General features: G+C 37.5%; 1 protein-coding gene across 2 annotated transcripts in view; it reads left to right on the forward strand.

Annotated features, from left to right (window-relative positions):
• Positions 1–5573, forward strand: part of LOC131962481 (receptor activity-modifying protein 3-like) — a 56171-nt gene extending 50598 nt beyond the window's left edge. For both annotated transcript variants that reach the window (XM_059327495.1, XM_059327496.1), the window contains one exon: positions 4815–5573. In XM_059327495.1, the coding sequence (XP_059183478.1) occupies positions 4815–5070 (256 nt within the window). In that variant the 3' untranslated portion in view covers positions 5071–5573. The remainder of the gene's footprint in view (positions 1–4814) is intronic.
• The last annotated feature ends 20680 nt before the right edge of the window (positions 5574–26253 follow it).

Below are 26253 nucleotides of genomic sequence, written 5' to 3' on the forward strand. Positions count from 1 at the left end.
ATATGTGCTGTAGAGAGGGCGGCGCCTTGAAACTGTACATATATGCCATAAATTAGATGTCGTAAAGGCTATTAGTAGAGTGGAGATTAAATATAGCATTTTACATCATGTTCTGGATGTTATCTTGTCAGAGACTGATGGTCAACACTTATGTTTATGTATGTTTTTCAGCTGTAACAGCAGGCAGTACATTGTGTGCTTTTGCCCTTTGTTTTGCCTCTCAGGCTACACACACGCTTCCCTAACCCCTGACTGATGGAACTTGTTGTGCAAAGTCTGACATTGCAGTTTGTTTTTACTTTTGTGTTATAGCTCCTTGAACATGTTTTGTTTCAAAATTACAAACATAATGGTGGAATAACTCTCAGTGGCGGTTCTAGACCAGTTTTACTGTGGGGGCCAAGCAGGGGCCAGTGTTAAATCAGAGGGGCACATTAAAAAACTTTATATTTATAATTATATTTAGGCATTCAAAACCTTTATTTTTGGGATTATATATCATTTAAGTATATTTGGAAGATACAAATACACTGATTGAAACAAAGAGACTTACCAACAATAATTACTTTTGCACAACAATGACATTTCTCATTTTGGTGCACAATTACTTTTTTTTTATTTTGAAAGTGCAGTATAGTGAGAATGATCTTTTTTTATATACACAAGCTTTTATTGCACAATTAAACTATTATACAATGGACACATTCTGGGTTCCTTTTGTGCACAATGAGATATTGTTCTCATTGTGCACAACAAAAAATAGGTAAGAATTGTTCTGTCGTTCATTGTTATAAATTAATCATTTTATTATTAATTTGACACAGGGGCCACAGCAGGGGCCAAGGGCTTCTTCACAGGGGCAGTGGCCCCTGGAGGCCCCTGTGTAGAACCGCCACTGATAACTCTTATGTAATAAAACATGTCAAAAAGTCAGATTGTGGTCTGAACCCAATTTTGACCAAATATGTACACCAGGTACTGTGCTTTTAAGCTTTGCAGAGCAGAACAGTGACACAACTGTAACTTCTCTCAGGACCAGATTTGGTCAGTAAATTCCAAACTGGTTGAAAGATCCACCATGCAGGCATGTAAGGACACTGCTGCAATATAAAAATAACGAGCTTCTTAAACCGACCGATGTATTTAACTCAAACCATTGGCTGCAGTGCAAAGAACAGCTTGTGAAGATAGTTATCTCAGTTTGTGTTCTCTTCCATTGTCCTGCCTTGTTCATTAATTATGTGAAACTCATGATATTGAATGCAATTGCAAAATGTGATTTTATTTCTACAACGAAAGTCTTAGGAGTGCTTTTTTATTCTTAGGGGAAAATGATGTTTTTAGCTTTACCCAAACTGAACATTTTACCCATTTTACCCATTTTACCCAGTCTTAAGAAGTTAAATTTTTCTTTATTGCTTGTGATAATAAAAAAAAAAGCATACACATAACATACACTACTCCTTCCTTATGTTCTTCAGGAGACTTGAGCTCAACAGCGTGGGAGTCACTGTACCTGTTTGATTAATTCTTAAAATAGGTTTTGGAATGCTTTCCTACTTATTCAGTCTCCAAAATTGGCCTGCAACAGAGAAAAGCATCCCTTCCCCTGAGGAGAGAGCCCATAAATTCTCCCCGTTGGCCCAAAATGAAGAGCTGATGATGTTGAGAATAGTAGAGAATCTCTTCTACACACAGAATGGGACAAAGTTTAGAGCAAAATTAAGCCGTCTGCTTAAATCAGTCTCCCTGTATGGCATTTTACAAGCTACTACAGAGCAAATTTGTCAACTTGTATAACAGCCAGTAGAAGCTGTGAAAGATAAAACACATCTGGATACTGAGAAGTCAACCATATTTTTAAGCTTTTATCTCTGGCACACTGTTCTCACGGTCTACACACTTATATTACGGTTAGTATGATTAATTAATTTATTAATCCCACAAGTTTACACACAAGTGAACACACCATGCAAGGAGCCGAGGGCAGCACATATCTGTGCCTGGGGAGCTGTGCGGGGGGTTTGGTGCCTTGCTCAAGGGCCCTTCAGCAGTGGCGGTTCTAGACCAATTTTACTGTGGGGGCCAATGAGGGGCCAGTGTTTAATCAGAGGGGCACATTAGCACATGAAAAACTGGCAAAGATGATATTCAAGCATTCAAAATCTTTGAATGTCTTGAAAAAGACACAAAATGACCAAAAAAGACACAAAATGACCAAAAACAATACACAAAAAAGACACATAAATGACACCAATGACAAAAAAAGACACAAAATGACCAAAAAAAGACACAAAATAACTAAAAATGACACAACAACAAACACAAAATTACCAAAAAAAGACACAAAAAAGACACAAATGTATAAGACTACACATTCTGGGTTTCTTTTGTGTTCAATGAGATATTGTTTGAACAAAAAAAGGTTAGAATTGTTCCATTGATCATTGTTATAAATTGATCATTTTATTATTAATTTGACACAGGGGCCACAGCAGTGGCCAAAGGCTTCTTCACAGGGTCAGTGGCCCCTGGAGGCCCCTGTGACCCAGTCACAAGTCCGAATCCTAACCTCTAGGCCACGGACTGCCCATATTACTTAAAAAATAATTGAGTCGGGCCTGCTGTCCCTTTTTTGCACTTTTAATATCACAGTCAGCGTCTAGAGATTCAAATCCAAAGCATGTAAACAAGACGTTTCAGATTTAGATTTGGAGCCCGTGTGGGCGTCGATGGAGACAATATGACTGCTGCTGGATTCATTCTTCAGCTGGTGAGAATACCAATGGATACTGTAGACCATGAGAAACAAATTTGGTGCTGGTGGATTGAGAATTCAGGATGGAGAAAGAGGGATTAGGGCTGGGTGAATGGATTCATCAAAGCAGAGCTGTAAGCCTGAAAAGCTGCATGAAGGCTCTGAACGGCCCTGAATGAGGTTGAAATAGGTAGTGGGTTAAAAAAGTAAAAGGCAGTATATCCCCAGTCAGAATGATGGATTACTGACCCAACCTGCAATGCTTGCTGTGATTAATACTAGCTATACCGTAGCAGGGTTTTGAATAATTGTCCTTCAGAGAACCTTGGGTACAATAAGAGAGATCATTTTGAGTCTTAACCTCCTTAGACTCAAGCTTTTGTTTGGTATGTATTGTTAGTTTCTCCTAGATATTTTGGATTTGTAGGACCTGATAAATACAAAAACTAAGCATGGTCTTTGAACAGGAATTAGTTTTTGAAAAAAAAAGAATGGGTTCATTTTACTGTACACTGTAAAAAATAATCTGTTTAATTTACGGTAAAATACCGGCAGCTGTGGTTGCCAGAATATCCCCGTAAAAAATACAGTGAGTGGGTTTTCTACTGTAAAAAAAAAAAAAAAAAAAAAAAAAAAATGGATCTGCACTTATATAGCGCTTTTAAATGTAAATATCTGTAATTTAGACTAATAATAATAATAATAATATACTAGACTGAATAATCTCGTTATTTTTAGAGTAATGGTGTCATTTTGACATTTTGGTATCTCTCCATTCATTTTACATGAAACTGTGTGTTTCCTAATTTATGACAGTAAAAGTTAAAGTTTTGTGCTTTTCTTAGATTTACGGTTATTAAAAGTGTCTACTACGATGATATACAATTTTTAATTTTACGCCCTATTTCTGATGTCATTTGACAGTTTTTTACTGTAATTTCTACCAACATTTTTTACAGTGTATAACGCAATCAATTCATCAGTGAATAAAACTTTTTATTTCCTTACATTTACATCCTCTTATTTGAAGAATGATAGTAAAAGTCTATTCGTTTTCAAATGAATACTTCCTGATTAGCAGAGTCGGAACTTGTTGCTAATGCTAAAAATAGTCAAACTTGCACAGAATATCAAACTACAAACATTATTAAGCACAAATACACAAGTTTTAGCCATAAAATCTGATCAGCTTTGGTACCTGGTCCACTTTTGTCTGGGTAAAAGCTGTTAATTGACTTTAACAAGATGCTGCCATCTGGTTTTTACACTGATTGATGTATTGTTCTTATTCTAGAGTGCATAGTTATAGTTAAGCAGAATGAAATATAAGGTCCAGAAAACCTCAAATGAAATGTCCACATATGAGGACGCAGGGTCATAGGAGGTTAATAGAGCGGTAACTGTTCACCCCCACTATAATAAGCATTTCATCCATTGAATTGTGTCCTTTTAACAACCTGGTCTCATAGAAATCTGTGAAATAGCCACGGAATCGCTCAAATTTCCGTGAAACTGACACGGATTTCGCTACAATGCAAGTTAATGACGTGATGATGTCATATCCCGTGGCTATTCCATGGATATTTGTTCCTATTGGTTTGTTCCAAGTCACGTGACTTTCAAGGTCCCAGCGGTCAGAACAAAAAACATGGCGGACAGTTCTCTCATTTTTAGTGAAAAATCCATATTTTGACTTAGTTTCTGCATAAAAATGGATTTTGATCACATTTCTAGCGAGAAATATATGTTTTATTTTCTAAATATTCACTCAGTGAATGTACATAATCACTTTGTATGTTGGAATAGCCACGGGATATGACTGGCATTAACTTGCATTGTAGCGAAATCCGTGTCAGTTTCACGGAAATTTGAGCGATTCCGTGGCTATTCCACGGATTTTGAGTTAACCGAAATCTGTGGCTATTTCACGGATTTCTGTGAGACCATGTTGCCTTTTAAGTACCCTTAAAATCAGAAATCTGACCCTCCAGGAGCTAAAACAGAATTCAGCTTTGATTTTCTTCTAATCCTTTTGCTCTCTTCTTCTTCTCCCCAGTGAGTACCACCACTTCACCCACTGCACAGAGAAAAAGTCTGAGATGGTTAGCTGCTACTGGCCCAACCCGCTGGTAGAGAGCTTCATCATCCGCATACACAAGCACTTTTTCTCCAACTGCACCATGGAGCAGGTGGTATGGGTGGACCCACCGGACGACACGTTAACCATCCTCATCCTCATCCCTGTTTTCCTCACATTGGCCATGATCGCTCTGGTGGTGTGGTGCAGCAAGAGGAGTGATATCCTGGCTTAAGAGGAGAGAACGATGGAGGAGAGGACGGAGTTCAAGGTCCCAACCTCTCCACCAAAACAATACTGTACAAAGGAGTGCACAGAAGTTCTGGGAGGTTGTTTCAGCTGGTCAAATTACGCCATAAGTGGTGGCACAAAGTCATTAAACTTTCTGTGGAGATGAGGAAAGTAGTGCCTGGAAGTACAGAGTTGTATTTGCTGTAATATTTAAATATATTAGTTCTGACAGTGATTTACTATCACTGAACATGTTTAACTGATCAACATACACTACTGGTCAAAAGTTTTAGAACACCCCAATTTTTCCAGTTTTTTATTGAAATTCAAGCAGTTCAAGTCAAATGAACAGCTTGAAAGGGTCCAAAGGTAAGTGGTGAACTGCCAGAGGTAAATAAAAAAAGGTAAGCTTAACCAAAACTGGAAAATAATGTACATTTCAGAATTATACAAGTAGGCCTTTTTCAGGGAACAAGAAATGGGTTAACAACTTAACTCTATGGAGTCTTGGGCTATTTTGTCCATTTTTTAATTCTTTTCATGTCTTTGTTAGTCATTTTGTGTCTTTTTTTTGGTAATTTTGTGTCTTTTTTTTAGTCATTTTGTGTCTTTTGGTGTCCTTTTTTTTGTCATTTTGTGTCTTTTTTTGGTCATTTTGTGTCTTTTTTTAGTCCTTTAGTCCAACATAAAATGTGATTTTGAATCTTTTTTTTACTTTCAAAACACTATCATGCTCAATCAAGAATTTTAAATGTTGCAAATGTGCATTAATTTCAGAGTACACTGAGACATTAAACTGCATAATTTTCAATTAAATTCTGGAAAAGTTGGTGTGTTCTAAAACTTTTGACCAGTAGTGTATGTGTTAATGCTTAACGGTTGAATTTTGGGGAAATGCTTATTCGCTTTCTTGTGTGGTAAATATGTAGCTGGAGCTAGCAGCTGATTAGCTTAGCTTAGCATGAAGACTGGAAAGGGGGGATAATCGTTGGTTAAAACATGTTAAATAGTGATGTTAAGAGGTGCAGGCAGGTGGGTTTTGTCACCTTTGGATAGAGCCACATCAGCTGTTCCCACTTGTTTTCAGTCTTAAGCTAAGCTAAGCTAACTAGCTGCTGACTTTAGCGTCTCAAATCGCAATAGTGAGGCTCCGGAAATTTAAATCCTGTTCATAATCTGAATTGAGGTCTTTGACTATTAGCCATAATGTCGTAACTATCCAAAGTGGATTTACCTCAAGCTGTGAGATTCTGAAATGATGGTAAATGCTCCTGTAGAAGTCTGTCTGATATCAACCTTGTTTTGGGAAAAAATATTTTTCATTTGGGAAATCACACCTTTGATTTAAAAAAAAAAAAAATGCAGCAATACCTGCTGCGTTTTGTTTGTTTTTATTTTTTTTTAGAGATGTACAGTTTTTTCCCGGTCCAAATCAATGGTTTTCAGCATGGTCATGATCTATCTCCTAATTGATTGGATTGTTTCCAGACTTAGTACTCTTTACAAATGCTCTCAAAACTTATTATTATGTTACAAAAAAAAAAAGTACAGCACGGGCTGTAGCGGTCTGATTTTTTAAAGATACAGTGATAATACTTAACTGTCATATAAAACTAGAAAAGGTTTGAAATTGACTGGCACTATGTCATGAAGGGTGTAAATAATGTTCTAAGTCCGGGGTGTCAAACTCAAATACACAGTGGGCCAAAATTTAAAACTTGGACAAAGTCGCGGGCCAACATTGATATTTATTGAAAAAATTGATGCAAACAAGTTCAAACGAAATGGAACAAGCAAAGCTTGATATAACTTAATATTGCAAACATGCAAAATGGAATATTAAATAAAACAAACAAACACATCAATGGCATTCATTTCTTAAATAAAATTGAAATAAAAATCGTATGTCCCTTTATTTTATATGCGGCCTTCTTTAAATTTAAATTTAACAGTAATCTTTTTCCACAAGCTAAAAATAAATGTAAGAATAAAATAACAATAATAAACCAAATGACTAATAATAATATCCTTCAATGAATGTGCAGCCATTCAAGCCTTGGACTAGCAAGAAAAAGTGCATAAAGACAACTTTAATTGTTGCTCAGTTTGCTCCACACTGATCTACTGTGTTCAAGCCAAAACACCAGCAGAGCATTCTGGGATTTGTAGTATTATTTGTGCTGTATAATACCGGCGGGCCAGCTCTGGTTGTCATTTGGTATTTCCTCACGGGCCAAATATAATTATACTGCGGGCCAAATTTGGCCCACGGGCCAGAGTTTGACACCTCTGCTCTAAGTCCAATTGTGGTGAGGTAAAACTGGCATGGCCATTTTAAAAGGGGTCCCTCTCACCTGGAGATATCTGTATGAAAATGGGTTAAATGGTTGTGTGGTACCCACAAGTCTCCCCTTTACAGACAAATATCCATTATTACAAGCTACAGTCTCAGGACTATGACTATGATGGTAACTCTTAACAAGAAAGTGAATAAGCCTATTTCCCTCATCATTGAAGTATTCCTTCGAGGAGTTTGTTCATTTGACATTGACATTATTTATTGGGTAAATTGACCAGTGGGACAATCAACCAGATCTTGGTGCATTCCTTAAAGCTCATGGATCCGGACCGTTGACCTCGGAGATTCTTGTCGGAGCACTGAACCGTCGCTGAAGGCCAAAGTATCCACCAAGCATCAGAAGCAGTGACCGAAATGGGAACTGAGACTCCCAGAGGAAACCATTTGTTAAACATTTTAACATGATACTGTATGATGACTTGGATTTAAAAAGAAAGAAGCCAAATTTGGACTTTTTATTGATTCTGCAAGTTTTAATGTTACTGTTGAGTTCCTGAGTGGACTGTCACCACTGGAAAGGATACACTGGTGGTAAACCCAAAGACAAGACAACATGATGAGTGATATCTTGTGTGAGCCTCAAGGGACTGTTCTCTAAACAGCGTAACTTATCAGATACTGTTGAATAAAATACTATTAATACTTAAAAAATGGGGTTCTCGAAGCAAAACAAAGGACTGAAGTGCAACTGAGACCTCATACTGTACAGTTCTGCTCTCTGTCTGTGCTGTCTACTGTAGCTGCATTGCTTCCAGTGTTACCAGACCAGGGAGGAATACACAGTGATGCTTTGAAGTGAATTCCTTCGAGGAAAGCTTCATTTCATGTACGCACTTCATGGGTTCTTTGAACCGCAGTCCTCACAGCCACGAGGCAAACTAAACCAAGCACTGCTTTTTTATTTTCTTCCAAAGCATAAAGCATCAGTCTCTGTTTGTCAGCCCTCACCTGCACATTTTTGTCTATGGAAACTGATTAAATTGCTCTTAACATAACTGGTTGCTCTCCTTCTTTACATAGAACAAAGCAAGTACAGAGACACTTTCCAAACGTCTTTTTTGTTATGCAATGTCTGTGAGTTGATGTTTATGAGTTTATGAGATGTCGGCTGTCTTCAGTTTGTTTGATTCAACTGAAAACAGTGTATCTCTTGATTTGGAAAAACATCCTTGCCTTACATAAAAGCCCCTTAGAAGCCAGCTAAACTCAAATATATTTCAGAAAGCTACAAACATCTTGATTTTCTCGGGTGCTCACTGCACCATTTTAAAATCACACAATGTTTAAGAATTATGTCATTAAAATTGGTAGAGGGGGTATTTTTGCACACACACACACACACACACACACACACACACACACACACACACACACACACGTTCTTGTACTTCTATCTTTGTGAGGACCATTATGAGAATAGTGAATTCCCTAGCAAGGTTATAATAGTTTTTAACTTTTCATTAGTTTTAGTTTTTATTAGTTTTAGTGTTTTTGTAATGGGGTATTTGTTGGGTGGGAGATTAAAAGAGGTCACAGTTAATTTTGCCTTTATTTCCTTTGTCTTATCCATCTTAATTATGTATGAAAAAAGTTGACAAAGACGAAAACGAAGGACATTTTCACTATAATTTTAGTTAGTTTTGTAACCACACAATACAGTTTCAGTTACTTAATTAATATATTTTTTAAACATAAACCTAATTGTAACTTAAACCCTGAAAACAAAGTCTGAAATCTCAAAAAAGCCTTTAAAGAAGAGAGGACCGGCCAAAATGTCCTCACTTTGCAAAAATGTCCCCACTCTGTTGGTTAAAAACGTGTTCCGGTCCTCACTATGTAGGAAGTACAAGAACACACACACACACACACACACACACACACACACACACACAAATATAGGGAGTAGAGAATGGGTCCATCAAAGGATCCATACTATTACTTCAAAGTCATAATTCTATTCAAGATTTTCATGAAATCAAATCCCATTTTTGATGGTCGTCATTTTGTCTGCAATAACCACTCAATGTATTTATATTCTGTAATGACCTCTCTATATAATAGCTTTTATTGTTAGTGGTGGAGCCATTTCCGTGCAGAATTAATTCCGCCTTCCTTTAGTTTTCCACTTGGACCATAGTTGCCAACCCTTCAAATTTGGCCAGGACACAATTTCACACCTTTTCCTTATCTGAAGCCAAAGGACGCCTTGTCTTCCTCATTGAGTGGGAGGTGGAGAGAGAAATGGATTGATTGATTGATTGTCTTTATTTCGAACATGCAAGCAAGTAAAAAAACAAAAAAAAAAAAAAAAAGTTTAAATATTAATAGATGAATAAATAAAAAACAAAACAAAAAAGCAAAAAAAAAATTGAGAAGACAGACACTTTCTGCAAGCTCAAAAGGGAGTAGGAAGAAGTAAAAAAACTTATCGAGTCCCTTAACAGGTCTCTATATCTATATACATATTATATATGAACAGTGGTGGAAGAAGTATTCAGATCCTTTACTTAAGTAAAAGTACTAATACCACACTGTGAAATTACTCCACTACAAGTAAAAGTCCTGCATTCAAAACTTACTGAAGTAAAAGTACAAAAGTATCAGCATCAAAATGTACTTAAAGTATCAAAAGTAAAAGTATTCGCAATGCATAATGGATTCACTCAGATTGTCCAAATATATTATTGTATTATTATTTTTGATGCATTTATGTTAGCTTTGAATTTACTGTTGTCAACATAGGGCTCATTTTAACTACTTAATATACTTGTGTTGTGTTGTTTAATTAGTACAAATTTTAAATCTATTATGTTTTATGTTAAATCTCGACCTGAAAAGTAACTAAAGTAACTAAAGCTGGCAGCTAAATGTAGTGGAGTAAAAAGTACAATAGTTGCCTAAAAATGAAATGAAGTAGAAGTAAAAAGTAACATAAAATGGAAATACTTAAGTAAAGTACAAGTTCCTCAAAACTGTACTTAAGTACAGTACTTGAGTAAATGTACTTAGTTACTTTCCACCACTGTATATGAATAATCAATATAGTCATATACAAATATTATAAACATATATATATATATATATATATATACTATAAACAATTTATATTACATTGTAAGTACCTATACATGTATATTGTAAATTACTATATAAATATAAATATTATAAACATAAGTACAATTACCATTTGTATTACAAAACTACAGTCTACATATGTCAATGTTACAGAGGCTTTTCTAAATTTCTGTACTTTGTGAAGATGATGTCTTTATATTTGTTTTTAAACTGTCTTATGCTTTGGCTTTTCTGTACTTCCACACTTAACTTATTCCACAATTTAACTCCGTAAATGGAGAGTAAGATACAAAGAGAAAGATATAATCTCAAAGGGAAAGGGCCTCAAAGTTAATGGATGTAAACTGATAACTGGCTATAAGTGCAGCTAAGGGTTGAGCTCATACTGATGAATAAAACAAAACATGGTCGTCCATTAGAGAACAACTTCATGAACATCATCAACAGCGGCGCATAGATTCACTTCTTTTGTTTTTGTCCTTCACAATAAAAGACTAACTTAAATTTACTCAGAACATTCAATATAATGACTTACATTAATAATATGTAATGTATAATAGTGTTTCGTATCTTATTGTACTTTTTTTTTTTAATTTTTCATTCTGTAAAAGTCACCCGAATGCAGGAAACAATGTTTGCCAACTTTGGTTTCAAAATCCTCTCTATGTCTGAAGTTTCAAGCAAGGTTATAATAGTTTTGGATTTTTCATTAGTTTTAATTTTCATTTCGTTGTCAATTTTTGTTTTCAAATTCAGTTAGTTTTAAGAGTGAGTTTTCTAGTTTTAGTTTGGTTTTTATTTTTTGAAAATGCTTAGTTTTAGTTTAGTTTTTATTAGTTTTAGTGTTAGTTTTAGTTTTTTTTTGTAATGGTCTATGTGTTGGGTGCCAGATTCAAAGTGGTCATAATAAATTTTGCCTTTATTTCCTTTGGTTTATCATCTCAGCCCCAATAAGGTTATTAACTCTTACAGTTCTGGGTGTTTTGAATTTTGGTTCTAGTGTAAACATCCCAGTCTCAGTAAACATATTCACCATGTGTTGCATGTTCAAATAGAAACACTGAATTATGAATGAAAAAAGTTGACAAAAACAAAAACTAAGGACATTTCCACTATAATTTTAGTTAGTTTTGTAACCACACAATACAGTTTCAGTTAGTTATCGTTTTTTTTAAAAACTCTAGTTTTTATTTTTATTTCAGTTAACGAAAATGTTTTTCCAATTCTAGTTTTCGTTATTTCGTTAGTTTTCGTTAACTATAATAACCTTGGTCTCAAGGTTGGCCCGTGTGCTGTCGACTCCTTTTAGACCTTTTAGACTCTATGGGGAGTTTGTAGAAGCATTGTTTTACTATTGAAAGAGGGTCATGAGGTGCATTAAGCATCATTAAACCCTCTCAAAGTTACTGAATACAAACACTCACATACTCCACATTCAGTAAGTGTCATGATTCAACACAAGGTCTACAGGTGTTTCCTCCATGAAACAAACCCGCCTGGAATCTATCCGCTCTAAAGTCATCCAGAAGCTGCTCCACCCTCCTCAGAGGTCCCTGCGTACAAATAAAGCCTGTCTGCTTATATAATTCCTCTCATTAATCCATGTCATGTGTCATCTGAGAGGTAAATATCTGTGACCTGTGGAGGACCAATCATCCATCACCGGCCAAAGGGAACACAGTCATTACCGGCTCACACCACCATCTTCATTTTTGATCATTTGAAGATCTGCTCGCTGAATTATTCACCGTGTGGAGACTATTTAAGGTCACATCAAAGCCAGAACTGTGCTTTTCTGTCCCAGTTTGCTTCTTGATCTGAAGAACAGACCACATGAAAGAAAAACTGGCACAAAACCCAAAGCTGCTGCCACATCCAATCTCTGATCTATCCAATCTGCATTGTGCCATAAGAGCGTGAAATTAAGCTTTTCTCAACTTTATTAAGCCATACCTATTTACTTCCATGCTTGGCAAGACCTCCAGAACAAAAGTTAACAGCCTCACAATCTCAACACATTTGAAATGGCAGTATGATGAAGTGGCATATTTCAGCAACAGATTTTTAAAGAACCTTTTCAGTTATTCTGTCTGATTAAAAGTACAACGTGATTCCCAAAAAGTCAGTCAAAGACACTGGAAAATCCAAATAAATTAATGCAATGAATGGCAAATCATATCTTGTATTCAAACTGAAAACTTTAAAAAAATATATATACTGAATTCTGAATTTGGTGCATTATGCAGTGGCCTGACTTTTTTGGGACAGACCAGCTTTTAAAATTGTGTTGATTATTACAATTAAATCAACAGTGTGGACTGAGAATCAGCGAGTCCAAAATGGAGGAAGATTTTGTAACTTATTAGTTGTGTTGTAGCAACTTTTATTCCTGTTATTTACTTCATTACCAAAGGGGGGTGGGCTGTATATATTTGAGAGTTTCCAACTTAGCACTCCTGTCAACATCAGTTTTAAAGTATACTCAGAAAGTCAAACTTTTCTCACAATTCCCATAGCCCTCATAATGCTTCATAATACAGAATGTCCCTCATATGACACACCCTGCCTGTCTTATCACACACCTGATAGCAGGACTCACTAATGAAGTGTATAAAGCATAGACTGTATAAAATATATATAAATGTATAAAGCCTTGGCTGCCACTAACAGTCTCCTTCTTTTTTTGTTCTCTGCAGGCACACATTTAGTTCTGCCACAGCTTTTACCTCCTCTGCAGGTCTTTTTATTGTTTTGTTTACATGGAGCCATAATACCATTTCACTATCTGCACACCCTGTACTATTGATTCCACTGACCTCCACCCTTCATGTGCTTTTAACTTTTGAAAACAGGAGCTTTGTGTCTTTTGGCGTATTGATGAGCAAATTCCCATACCACCCTCTTCAAGTCCAGACTGCGCGCACGTTTATTTTCGATACTCAGTATGGCCAGCCCCGACAGTCTCTCTTGTGCCATGGTGCTTCTCAGATAAGTCTTAATTAATTAATTAAAGTTTTGAGAATGATCTTTCGGCGCTTGCGACAGTTACAGGTAGAGTGAGAAACAGTTTAATAGCCGTGGCAACATCAAGCACATTTGGTAATATGGAGTGGTGCTTTATGAATAGAGTGTGTGCCAAATCTTGAACTGAGCCGCGCTCGATTTCTTTTATGGTGGACATGAATGCGGTTCTAAATGAAAGCACTTGTTCTGGAAAATCCGCAGACAAGTCATCTTTGTATTGGTCTGCTAAAGCACTTGCTGATTTATACAGTTCATCACTGGATTTTGACAAAAGTTCCTGTGGGAGTAAAAACCCAAACCTCCGTGCCACCTCTTGCATGCCCTGAAACCTGTGTCACCTGCACAATGGCAATGTCTAGAGCTGCGTAAAATACTGACACTGTGAAGTGCTGCTCTGCTTCGATAGCCTTTCATCCTCGCATAACTCATCAAAGTGTCTTTTGGTGCGCCTTGCGCGTTTTTGTGGAAATGAAGGCGGAATACCCCATGACTGGACAAGATTTTGCGCAGTTTCTTTAAGGCTTTGAAACTCCCCTCTGAGTGACACAAGGGTCTCAGATGCACCTGCTAGATATTTGCTTGCCTGCAAAATATCAATGTTTTGTTTTTGGAGACTTTGTGAAACAATAGTTACCAGAATTTTACCCTGTATCACTGTTTTCATTTTAAATATTTGTTTTATTTTACGCTCAAAATACAGACAATATCATGACCTCAACCCTAAATGTTATGGGTATATGGCAGTATATGGTATATGTTATGGGTATCTGCCATATACTTTATGGCAGATATACGATAGGTACAGTGTCTCTAATGTTTGCAGCACAAAAAGTTGCTGTTTGGGTTTATTATTAGAATTCATCACGTTCAAATTGTATCATATTCTTGCTGACTCTGTTTCTGTTTATTTTCTTTGTAAATGCTGTCTCTTGCTTTGTTAATAGATAAAATAGAAAACAGAATGTACGACTTCTTTCACACTCCAGAGAAAATCTTCTGTAAAAAGCCTTGACTTTGTTCAGTGACAGGAGCTGCGAGCATGAAGCCCTGGGAGAGTCGGCTCAGCCAGGCGTGTGTACGTGCATCCAGAACATTATTCTTTTATTAAGAAAACAATATTATCTGGACGTATACAAACAGCCGGACAGCTGAATCCATGACTATGTGTCTGTGTAAACCTTTGAAACAATACAAAGAAAACCCAGTGCTGCAGTTTAAAATCTTATCATTGCATCATGTAAATAAACTGAGAGTCAAACAATGCAGTCATCACTGTCACTGGGTGACGGCCAGAGATGTTGACATTGCTGTCCAGTCTGGATTGTGAGGCTCGAAGCCGGAAAAGACAAACTCAATGACCACAAAACAATCACAGTATCATTACGGGCTCCACCTAAACAAACAAACGGCAACATATCAGGCAATATTTATCCCATCTCAAACTGTCCAGGAAGTGGAACAAGGGTTTTTTGTTCCTTCTGAGGGGCAAAACAACAGTTAAGAGACACAAACAGAGGACACAATAGTTCACCGTGCGGTGAGGGGACGCTTCGCAGTGCAGTTGCCCTCAAGGATGGCCGCCTCCACGGCCAGCCTCTTAGAGCCAGGAAGGATATTAAAGCTTTTTCCCAGAGTTGACAGAAGAATACAGGGAAGTGGGTTGACCCAGCGGTTTTTACCAAAAGCGGCGCAGGAAGTGGAGAGTGCCATGCTTCCACGCAGCGCCGCTCTGTTGTGACGGCTGAATGCTGGCGAGGCACAAAGCGCTGTGGCTTCTCAAGGTTCATGTCAAGTTGTGGCCTTTTATTAAGTTATTTTCTGCTCGCATTGTAATACTCAAACTACTGAAATCCTGCTTAGAGTTTTTTTTTCAAACACACACGCTTCAACGCCCATTAAGAGACAATCACTTCAGCAGGTGATGTCACTGATCAGTTCAGATCCTCCACCTGAAAGAGACACTGGAGTCTCTAGAGCTCCTGTTAGGTTTCCTTCAAAAAAACGTAAAAACGACAAAATATTTTATGGGAAGTGCCTTTCCTTTAGACCAGGGGTGGGCAATTAATTTTCCCAAGGGGCCACATGACCAATACCACAAAGGTTACAGGGGCCGGACCAAAACTCTGAACTAAATTCTGCTCAGTATTAATTTAACCGCTTAATGAAATACAGTAAATTATCTGGTTTTGAGCTGCTACTGATAACAACACATGTTATGATGAGACTGTTAATGTGGAGTAAATAAAATATAGCAGTAAAAAGTAGTAAATACTCCTATCACTATATCACTTTTCCATTTATTTTAAACACAACTCTAAATTACATTTAGCAAGGTTGATATTGGTGTTTTTGTGTTGTATAGTTTGTTTTTCAGGTTTGTACATTTTCTAGGTGTTTTACAATGTTGTGATGCTTTTATTTTGAAAAGATGCTATCCAGTGTGAAACGGGTGCTTTAATTTTGAAAGGTAGTGACAGGAAATAACAGGTGGAACAGTTAAATGAAAAACGTACCTCGGTAACTCGGGTAACTCAGTTATACGTAAATCGCCTTCAAAATAAAAGCACTGCGGTTGTATTGATTTCTAATTTCTGGGTAACCTCATGGGGTCCGACAAGGACAGCTGACGGGCCGGATGTGGCCCGCGGGCCGCCCAATGCCCAGGTCTGGTTTAGACGGTGACGGTGTTTTTGGGGCTTAAAAACGCTAAAATCTGAAACCACCCTCCAAAGTGTAAAAGTGTAATCCTCTCCTCCGTAGCGTGTCGTCTACACTGACAAGACACAAAACTCTGATCTGATCTGCTCACGTCACGTATGTGTTTACGTCACATACATGCTCCAGGACAGGAAATAAAGAAACGTGGGATTATTTCCATGGTGGGACCTTCAAGCTGCTCTGGCAGCTCTAATAAACTTACAGGAGTCTTTCCACCAAATGTCCAGGATATGTACAGATAGTATTAGTGAACAGAGAAGGATCTGGAATTACCTCCATCACATTCTGGATGCAGCGATTGGTGGGAGGAGCCAGACGGCTGTGAACGAGACCTGGGAGATCTAGTGATGGTGGAGAACTTTGTGGAAGGAGTAGCTGATGAAAATACGTGGTGTGAAAACATCCAAATGCCCAAAGATGCTCTTATGGCTTTAAGTGATGCCGCCTGGCTGCATACAATCCAATTTCACACACTTTTGCGTCACCGTATGCAGCAGATTTCCTCCCGAAAACGCTCGTCTAAACGAGGAATAAAAAGTGAAGATGCAACGCCACTTTTGCGTCTTCTGTTCAGACCGTCCTCGTGTGAACGGAGCCCTAGTTACAAAGTATAGTCTGATATTCTTCAGAGTCACAATAATGGACAGGCTACATCCGGCTGAAAAAGTAACATTACATTTTTTTTATAAATGGCGTATTCATTAAAATATTTACTTGAACATTCAACGTCAGGTTGGAAAATAAAGGTGAATTCCTGATTTATAATCCATATTTTACAGCAGTTTCCTGTATTTGTTGGAGGAATTTAATACCATTTTCTCTGTTCAGATCTGATTAATTTTATTGGCATATCAGGAATGTTTTAATTATGAATGTCTCTCTTCAGTTCATGTCACATTATCTCAATTAATTTGAGCCCATCAGTGACTTCAACACGATACTTTGAAAGCTAGTTTTTCCACTGTGTTTATGGGCATTTTTGTATTGACTGGCATGTCTATGTAGGAAGAAAGGTATAAATAATACATTTAATAGCAGCTGAGTTCCATTTAGCTGCTTCAGTGGCAGTGTCCTGGTACACGCTGTCATGGCTCATGAGGTTAATGACAGTAAAGTGTTTGATAAGAAGCTGTGCTCCGTGGACAGCTGCTGTTAGCCCGCTAACCACGGCTGTTTACAGTCCTCACATGCTATTTCCTGTCCTGCATGCGTTTTTGCCACAAAGCACAAGTACATTTCACATGACGGAAATCTGCTCTGACTGCAGCTCAACTGGGACATTTGAAAAATTAATGTTATTAGTAACACCTGTGATTTTCTGACAGGTTAAAATGTTCACTGTGAAAAGGGCTGATATTACGTTTCAGTTCTCTATAGAACCTACACTGCAAAAAAAGAAAAGTTGGGTGAACTCAAAATTTCAAGGCAACAAACTTCGATAAAATTTTAAGTTGGACAATTAAACTAAATATTTTCAGTTTTGTTTTTTAGTTTGCTCAACTCTGAATTTCTCTGGCACGATTGTAACGCCGCTATGAAATGTCAGCTAATGTTGTGAACACAATTTTGAGCTAGCATTGATACGCTAATGGCTACTCTTGTAGCTGTAATAAGCAGCGCGGCTAGCATCAGTTAGCCGCTAGCATCAGTTAGCCGCTAGCTTTCACTAATGACCGAATTTCACCGCTTTCCCGCATTTCACAACAAAGAAATAAGAGTTATCAGAACTATTGTCCCTTGTTGTGAACCCCAACTTAAAGATATAAGTAACAACAACTCACCAACTTGTTTTTGAGCAGACAACTGGCTTCCTTTGTTGTGCTAACTTACATTATTGCCCTAAATGTCAATAATTCATATTTCCAAGTTTTACCTACTTAAATCACTGTTTTAGGCCAAAAAATACAAGTTGGCTTTTTTGCAGTGTAGAGAGACAAAATGTACAATAATAAAAGTTAAAGATTAATTTGACTGATGGATTTTTTTCTATAGATATTGCAATAGTGCTGTTATTGTGAAATCTTTTGGCTGCAATTATCATCCAAAGAAAATGTGATATTGTGACAGCTTCAATCTGGAGAAGAACAGAATTACAGTAAAATATCAGCGTGAGGCCCTCTGTATGGAAAAAACATACCTTCTTATATCATCTGATATCTATTATTTAATCAGCTGCTGTTTCCCAGTATCCTCCATAAATTTCCTCTGTTCTGTTCTCTGATCCCAGCATGTATAATGCACACACAGACATGTTTTTAAATGGGTCTATTTCTGATCTAATGTACACAATGTGACTGATCGCTACAGGGGTCAAGTGGTATGTTTTGGTTTTATAATTAATGGTTTATGTCTTTAAGTGTGTGTGTGTGTGTGTGTGTGTGTGTGTGTGTGTGTGTGTGTGTTCTTGTACTTCCTACATAGTGAGGACCACAACACGTTTTTAACCAACAGAGTGAAGACATTTTTGCAAAGTGAGGACATTTCGGCTTTAAAGGCTTTTTTGAGATTCCAGACTTTGTTTTAAGGGTTAAAGGTTACATGATAATGATAATTAACTGAAACTGTATTGTGTGGTTACAAAACTAACTAAAATTATAGTGAAAATGTCCTTCGTTTTCGTCTTTCTCAACTTTTTTCATACATAATGAAGATGGATAAGGCAAAGGAAATAAAGGCAAAATTTACTGTGACCTATTTTAATCTCCCACCCAACAAATACCCCATTACAAAACACTAACACTAATAAAAACTAAACTAAAACTAAAGCATTTCAAAAAATAAAAATTAACTGAATTCGAGAAAAAAAAATTCACAAAGAAAATTAAAACTAAAACTAATGAAAAATCCAAAACTATTATAACCTTTATAGGGAATTCACTGTTCCAATGGGGGTCCTCACAAAGATAGAAGTACAAGAATGTGTGTGTGTGTGTGTGTGTGTGTGTGTGTAGGCCAAAGAGTGGGGGAGGAATACATACTTCATATATACACTGTTAGTGGCTAACTACATTAAGGACATTGTATTGACTTACATTAATGTGACTGGGCTTAAACTCTTTATGCCCAGCTCCACCCAAAGCCTCTACCAATGACTGATCACCATGACGACCATCCAAAATGTCCTTACAAGAACTGTGGGCCCTCAAAAGTCAGTTCTCACAACCAGACCACACACACACACACACACACACACACACACACACACAGACACACACACACACACAGACACTTTCCCACAGTAAAAAGCTCTGCAGCACATGACCCAAACAGGACATCCTCCCAATCTTTCACCCTCTTTAGTTCCCACTCTGCCCCTCCACCCACATAAACCACTCTTTCCCAGTTTTTCACTTTTATTTCTTAAAATGTTGAATGAGCAAACTTGTGTTTTCTCAACATTACCTCAGCAGAAGTTACTCAATTATCCTGCACAGATGAGGAAATACAGAAATGTACCCTTCATACTGACATCCCTTTCCATGCCCTTTTCTTTCCGTCTGAGCTGTAGAACAAAATACTATAACTGACTGAGGTAATAAACCACCATTACATTAAAGACCTGTAAAAAAAGAATCCATTTAATTTCCTCTGAAAGGCAACAGAGTCAAGGCCTGGAAATGAGTTCTAAAGGAAATGTCAGCATCTAACGAAGTAACAGTTGAGTCATTTCTGTTGGAGAACTCTTCAACCTTTCATTCACTCACTGACTTTAAAGTGTTTTACAATGACGAAGTTACAATTTAAATTTTCAGATTCTTTAATCCAAAGCCAAAGTCAGAAACAACATGAGAGCCATGGGGTTACATTGGAGTCCAATAAGGACGTGACAGTGTCCATGTTTCCTAGAACATGGCAACGTGCCACATGTGTTGTTAACTTTAAGCTGCTAAAATGGTCAGTTAAAGCTGCATTAGCTGATTCTGGACATTTGAGGACACTTTCTTTTTTTATGTTGATGAAAACTGTGATCCAGGTAGCACTACTTTGGCTACAAAATAATTTGACATCTTAAAATGTTCTCAGAACCTATTGACAGCTATTTAGCCTTTCTAGAAAACAGTCGGGGGGTTCACTGTAGCCAGTGGATATCTGAGCCAAGACTTCCATGCTATATGTGTTGACATATATATTGATATGACATTTTGGCTAATCTTCACAAAAAGATATCTGCATATGAAGGAAGATTCATTTTTAACAAAAAGAAACAAAACTGGGTAGCCAATGGGCTCCAAGAGTGCATTTAGGCCATTCTGTTCCACACCTACAGTGGTGTTTCCTAAATTAAAACTCCTGATAGCACACTGCAAAAAAAGAAAAGTTGGGTGAACTCAAAATTTCAAGGCAACAAACTTCGATAAAATTTTAAGTTGGACAATTAAACTAAATATTTTAAGTTTTGTTTTTGAGTTTGCTCAACTCTGAATTCAGAGTTTTGGCAACTTGACTGTAAATTGGACTAATTTATAATTTTACATTGTGATAACTTTTAATCCTTACTTCTGCTAACTTCTGCAATGTGCTGAATTGGCACGATTGTAAAGCCGCTATGAAATGTCAGCTAATGTTGTGACCACAAGTTTGAGTTAGCATTGATACGCTAATGGCTACTCTTGTAGCTGTAACAAGCAGCGCCGCTAGCATCAGTTAGCCGCTAGCATCAGTTAGCCGCTAGCATCAGTTAGCCTCTCGCATCAGTTAGCCTCTCGCATCAGTTAGCCTCTCGCATCAGTTAGCCTCTCGCATCAGTTAGCCGCTAGCATCAGTTAGCCGCTAGCTTTCACTAATGAATTTCACCACTTTCCCGCATTTCACAACAAAGAAATAAGAGTTATCAGAACTATTGTCCCTTGTTTTGAACCCCAACTTAAAGATATAAGTAACAACAACTCACCAACTTGTTTTTGAGCAGACAACTGGCTTCCTTTGTTGTGCTAACTTACATTATTGCCCTAAATGTCAATAATTTATATTTCCAAGTTTTACCAACTTAAATCACTGTTTTAGGCCAAAAAACACAAGTTGGCTTTTTTGCAGTGCAGGAGATCAACACGTCCTCATACCTCATCATAATGGTCAGCAGAAAAATAGCTGCTGCTGAACATAAAGTAGTAATGGAAGTTACAGTAGTTATGCAGTTTACAAAAAAAAACATGATGGAGCTACTCACAGAAGTTAAAATACATGTAACTTCTACATACGATTTAACTTCCGCCTTGGTTTCTGTCCAGATTACTGGAGCCACCAACAATAGACATGACTGGTCAATACTGCTCAGACTAATTCAGACGACAAACAGAACACTTCAGATATCTGTTGGAGAGATTAGTTGTAATTGAATTAAACTTTTAGAAAACGGGGCTGCCAAAACACAAAACCACTGCTCCATTTTATTCTCCTTTGGCCTCCTTACTTAATCATTCATCTTTGTTTCACCACCACCATGTTCCCTATCACCCAATGTTGACATTTTATCTATTACTCTCTAATCCTCTTTCCTGCTTTCACCTTTCTCATATTTTTCTCCTCCTCCTCCTCCTCCTCCTCCTCCTCTCTCCTTTTCCCCAGTGATCCTGATGCCCTCCTCTGTCTGACTCCCCTTTTTGCTGGCCAGCTCACCACACAGCTGGACTCTGTCACACACACTCTCTCTCTCTCTCTTCCTCTCTCGCTCACTCTCACACACACAACCTTGTACTACTATCTTTGTGAGGACCCTAACCTTAATCTAGAAACCAAGTCAAACCCTCAAATAGGACTTTGAAGAAGTGACGACTGGCCTCACTTCCCAAACATGTCCTCACTCTGTTAGTGAAAACCTGGTCCTCACTATGTAATAAGTACAAGTACACACACACACACATTCCTGTTCTTCTATCTTTGTGAGGACCCTCATTGGAACAGTGAATTCCCTACCAAGGTTATAATAGTTTTCGCTTTCATTAGTTTTCGTTTTAATTTCGTTGTGAATTTTTTTTTTTTTTTTATTATTTAGTTTTAGTTTAGTTTTTATTAGTTGTAGTTTTTTGTAATGGGGTATTTGTTGGGTGGGAGATTAAAAGAGGTCACAGTAAATGTTTCCTTTATTTCCTTTGTCTGATCCATCTTCATTATGTATGAAAAAAGTTGACAAAGATGAAAAACGAAGGACATTTTCACTATAATTTTAGTTAGTTTTGTAACCACACAATACAGTTTCAGTTAATTATCATTATCATGTAACCTTTAACCCTTAAAACAAAGTCTGAAATCTCAAAAAAGCCTTTAAAGAAGTGAGGACCGGCCGAAATGTCCTCACTTTGCAAAAATGTCCTCACTCTGTTGGTTAAAAATGTGTTCTGGTCCTCACTATGTAGGAAGTACAAGAACACACACACACACACACACACACACTTGGCTGGAACCGCAGAGCTCAATCCAACAGGGACTTACTAAATGAATTTGCACCATATTATAAGCACAGACATGGTATGCAAAAGTGTTTGTTTTCAATTCCTAAAACAGACTGGGGCCACTTGAATGAGGCTGTCGTCCTCCAAAAAACAAGCTCATAAGTCTTTTGTACAAGCCACTGAGACTGGGTAACTATGTCATATACTTATATGCGCAAGTTACACAACAAATACACTTATTTCAGCCAAAACCACAATCTTTTTCTGTCCCTTATCAAGTATTTTAGGGGCCTGAACCTTACCAAACTGCAACCATTTCACCTTATCAAATGGTTGGTGTCCTGCCACCAATAGGAGAGCTTATTTAGGGAATGCTCCTGTGGGTCCTATCAGAAGATAGGAACAAACAATATAAGTTGTTGTTGATTGGAAGTTATTCCAATAACAGCAGTAACATGGTCCTCAGGCTCGCTGACAGAGTTTATTTATTTTAAGTACTTCAGACATGAATGAGTATTTAAAATGTAAGCTTTCGTTTCTCCTTCAGTAAACGACCTCTCCTGCATGAAGATTTGATAGAAAGTCTGGCAGTAAATTTAATAGCAAATGTTAACGATGCATGATGCTGTGTAGAGTCATGTGATGAGACGCTGACGCATATCTCCACTAGTTTTCTATCATTCCCAGAGTTTTCTTTCTACTAAAGACGCATCCAGCAGCCTGAATAAAAGCTTCCGCTAACAGGATATATTGCCAGCTGAATGATTACTGGGACACATCAACAGGGCGCAGAAGTTACAAGATGTGGAAACTGCTAACATCTGGCAGCCTGTAAATCTGTCAGAAAGAGAACTTAATAAGATTTCTCTCAAACTGACAGGAAGCCAGCATAAGCCCATATCTTATCTCCAGTGTGTTTTCTCTACAGCAAACACGTCCAATTCTCACTGCAGCATTGACCCAGTTTTCAAATGGGAATCATTAAAATTTCATCACATCTTTCATCTTATCTCAGTTTTACAGATTTAGATTCAGGAATTCCTCTTCGCTTCAAGTTAAACTGGATTATAAAAAGGAAAACTTCTGTACTTAATGACGAATCATACATAGATACTATAGATACTAAGATACCAATTCCTCCTGGTAATTTTGTGTCTTTTTTTGGTCATTTTGTGTCTTTTTTTGTCATTTGTGTCTTTTTTTGGTCATTTTGTGTCTTTTTTAGTCCTTTAGTCCAACATAAAATGTGATTTTGAATCTTTTTTTTACTTTCAAAACACTATCATGCTCAATAAAGAATTTTAAATGTTGCAAATGTGCATTAATTTCAGCGTACACTGAGACATTAAACTGCATAATTTTCAATTAAATTCTGGAAAAAATTGGTGTGTTCTAAAACTTCTGACCAGTAGTGTATATATAATATCAAGGAGTCAGACTACCTCTACTACTATATTGATATTTCTTAAAAGATGGAAGTTTTTCCTCAAAGACCAGCCATCTAAATATATATTCTAAAGTAAATGCTTTTTATTCTCAACTGCAAAACAAGATCACTGCAAGCAGTGTGTGAATACGTTTATGGATGACATAAAATTTGTCAGTAGGAAGTGTTTTATGATTTTTATGGAGAGGCAGGAGTGTATCTCTGAGGTATTTGTAGCCTCAGAAGTAAGTTTCACTTTTCCGGTGACGTGTTTGTGCCTTGTTGTATTCTGGGTGTTGCATCCTGCTGCTGCCAGTACAAAAGTGGATTCAAAGAAGCCTTTTTCTAAAAGCAGAGTTCCCTCCAGATCTGCCTTCCTGTTTACACCCCTTCTCACACACACACACACACACACACACACACACACACACACACACACACACACGTACATGTATATTAATCAGTTTGAAACCTATCATTTCTGACTTGCATTCACATAATATGCATATTTTTCAGATGCAAACAGCTGCACGCAAACACAAACACGCACACCTGGCCACATTTATTGTGCTGCATTTCTGTGAATATTTCATGTTGCACACTATTATTATGCTCTTCCCTGTGTTTTGCCTCCTGTGTGACCTCCCATAACGCACCACTAAGTCAGCTGAACCGTCTCTAAACAGGACTTCCTGTGACATCATCTGTCCTTGCATCTCCTCTTGTACAGTATGGAGCTTGTTTTATTTACATCCATGCAAAGAATGACACTTGCTGTGGTATGCAGCAGGGGTTTGATTTAGAAGTGTGTCACTAAATCAGGCATTCATTCACATCACACACTTACCTTTCTGTAGGCACGTCTGGCTCCAGGACAAACTGGATCAGAAGCAGGAGACAGAAATAGTGTCAGAGGAAGGACAAGGATTCAGATGAGTCACGTTGGACCCAAAAAAGTAATCCCAAGACACCACATACGGATGTTGCCTGAAGCTGTAAAAAGGTTTTTCTTTTTCTTTAAAGGGGAAAACTCAGCTTGAAGATTGCTCATTCTTTCTTACTTCACAGTGAAGGATTGGGTTGAAGATGGAAAAAAAAAGTACAGAAGACAGGCTGACAGTAAAATCCCCTCAGATTCCTTTTTAACATTTGTGTGTCTGCTCTCCTTCTTTTTTTACAACACAAAGCTGCGTTTCTTCAGATTGCAATACATAGAAAGGAAAGAAAAACAAAGAAGGGCAAGAAATAACAGAGAAACATAATTTAAAATGGGATTATTTGTGTGTGTGTGTGTGTGTGTGTGTGTGTGTGTGTGTGTGTGTGTGTGTGTGTGTGTGTGGTGGGGGGGGGCATTCTGATCTGTCCTACTTTTTATTTATTTATATAACATCTGATTAAATGTTTACACAAACTGTTTTACATCATTACATCATTTAACAGTTTGTTAAATGCAGACTGCTAGTCACACTAGCAGTGCTATAAGCAACATGATCTCACAGGAATCCGTGAAATAGCCACGGATTCACTCAAATTTCCGTGAAACTGACACGGATTTCGCTACAATGCAAGTAGCATAGTCATATCTCGTGGCTATTCCAACAAACAAAGTGATTATGTACATTCACTGAGTGAATATTTAGAAAATAAAACATATATTTCTCGCTAGAAATGTGATCAAAATCCATTTTTATGCAGAAACTAAGTCAAAATATTGATTTTTTCACTAAAAATGAGAGAACTGTCCGCCATGTTTTTTGTTCTGACCGCCGGAACCTTGAAAGTCACGTGACTTGTGTAGGGCTCACAGCTACTCCAAAAGATTCATTTGGATTAAAGACTGAATTCAGTGAGAATTGTCAACAAATTCTCTCCATGCTTCAAGATGGAGGTCGTTCTTTGTCCCCCTCCAAACAAAGACAAACGACCCCACCCCCACAGGTATCTGGAGATACCTAAAGGCGTCTCATTGGCTGATACCAACAGGAAATACAACTTCCAGGTTGGGACACAAAAGTCTTGTGCAGCCATCCCTGCTTTTCTCTTCTCAACTCCCTGAGGAACAGCATGCCTGCTGTCCTGGTCTGATCTTCCAGGAGGAAGACCAGACTTCCCTCTGTCTCCAGCTCTAAGAGAAGGCCGGTGAGGACCCAAACCAAGTGGGCCCACCACAACGCTTCTAAGTTTCCTGCCTGTGAT

This window comes from Centropristis striata, chromosome 23, assembly GCF_030273125.1.
Source record: "Centropristis striata isolate RG_2023a ecotype Rhode Island chromosome 23, C.striata_1.0, whole genome shotgun sequence".
Taxonomy (NCBI): domain Eukaryota; kingdom Metazoa; phylum Chordata; class Actinopteri; order Perciformes; family Serranidae; genus Centropristis; species Centropristis striata.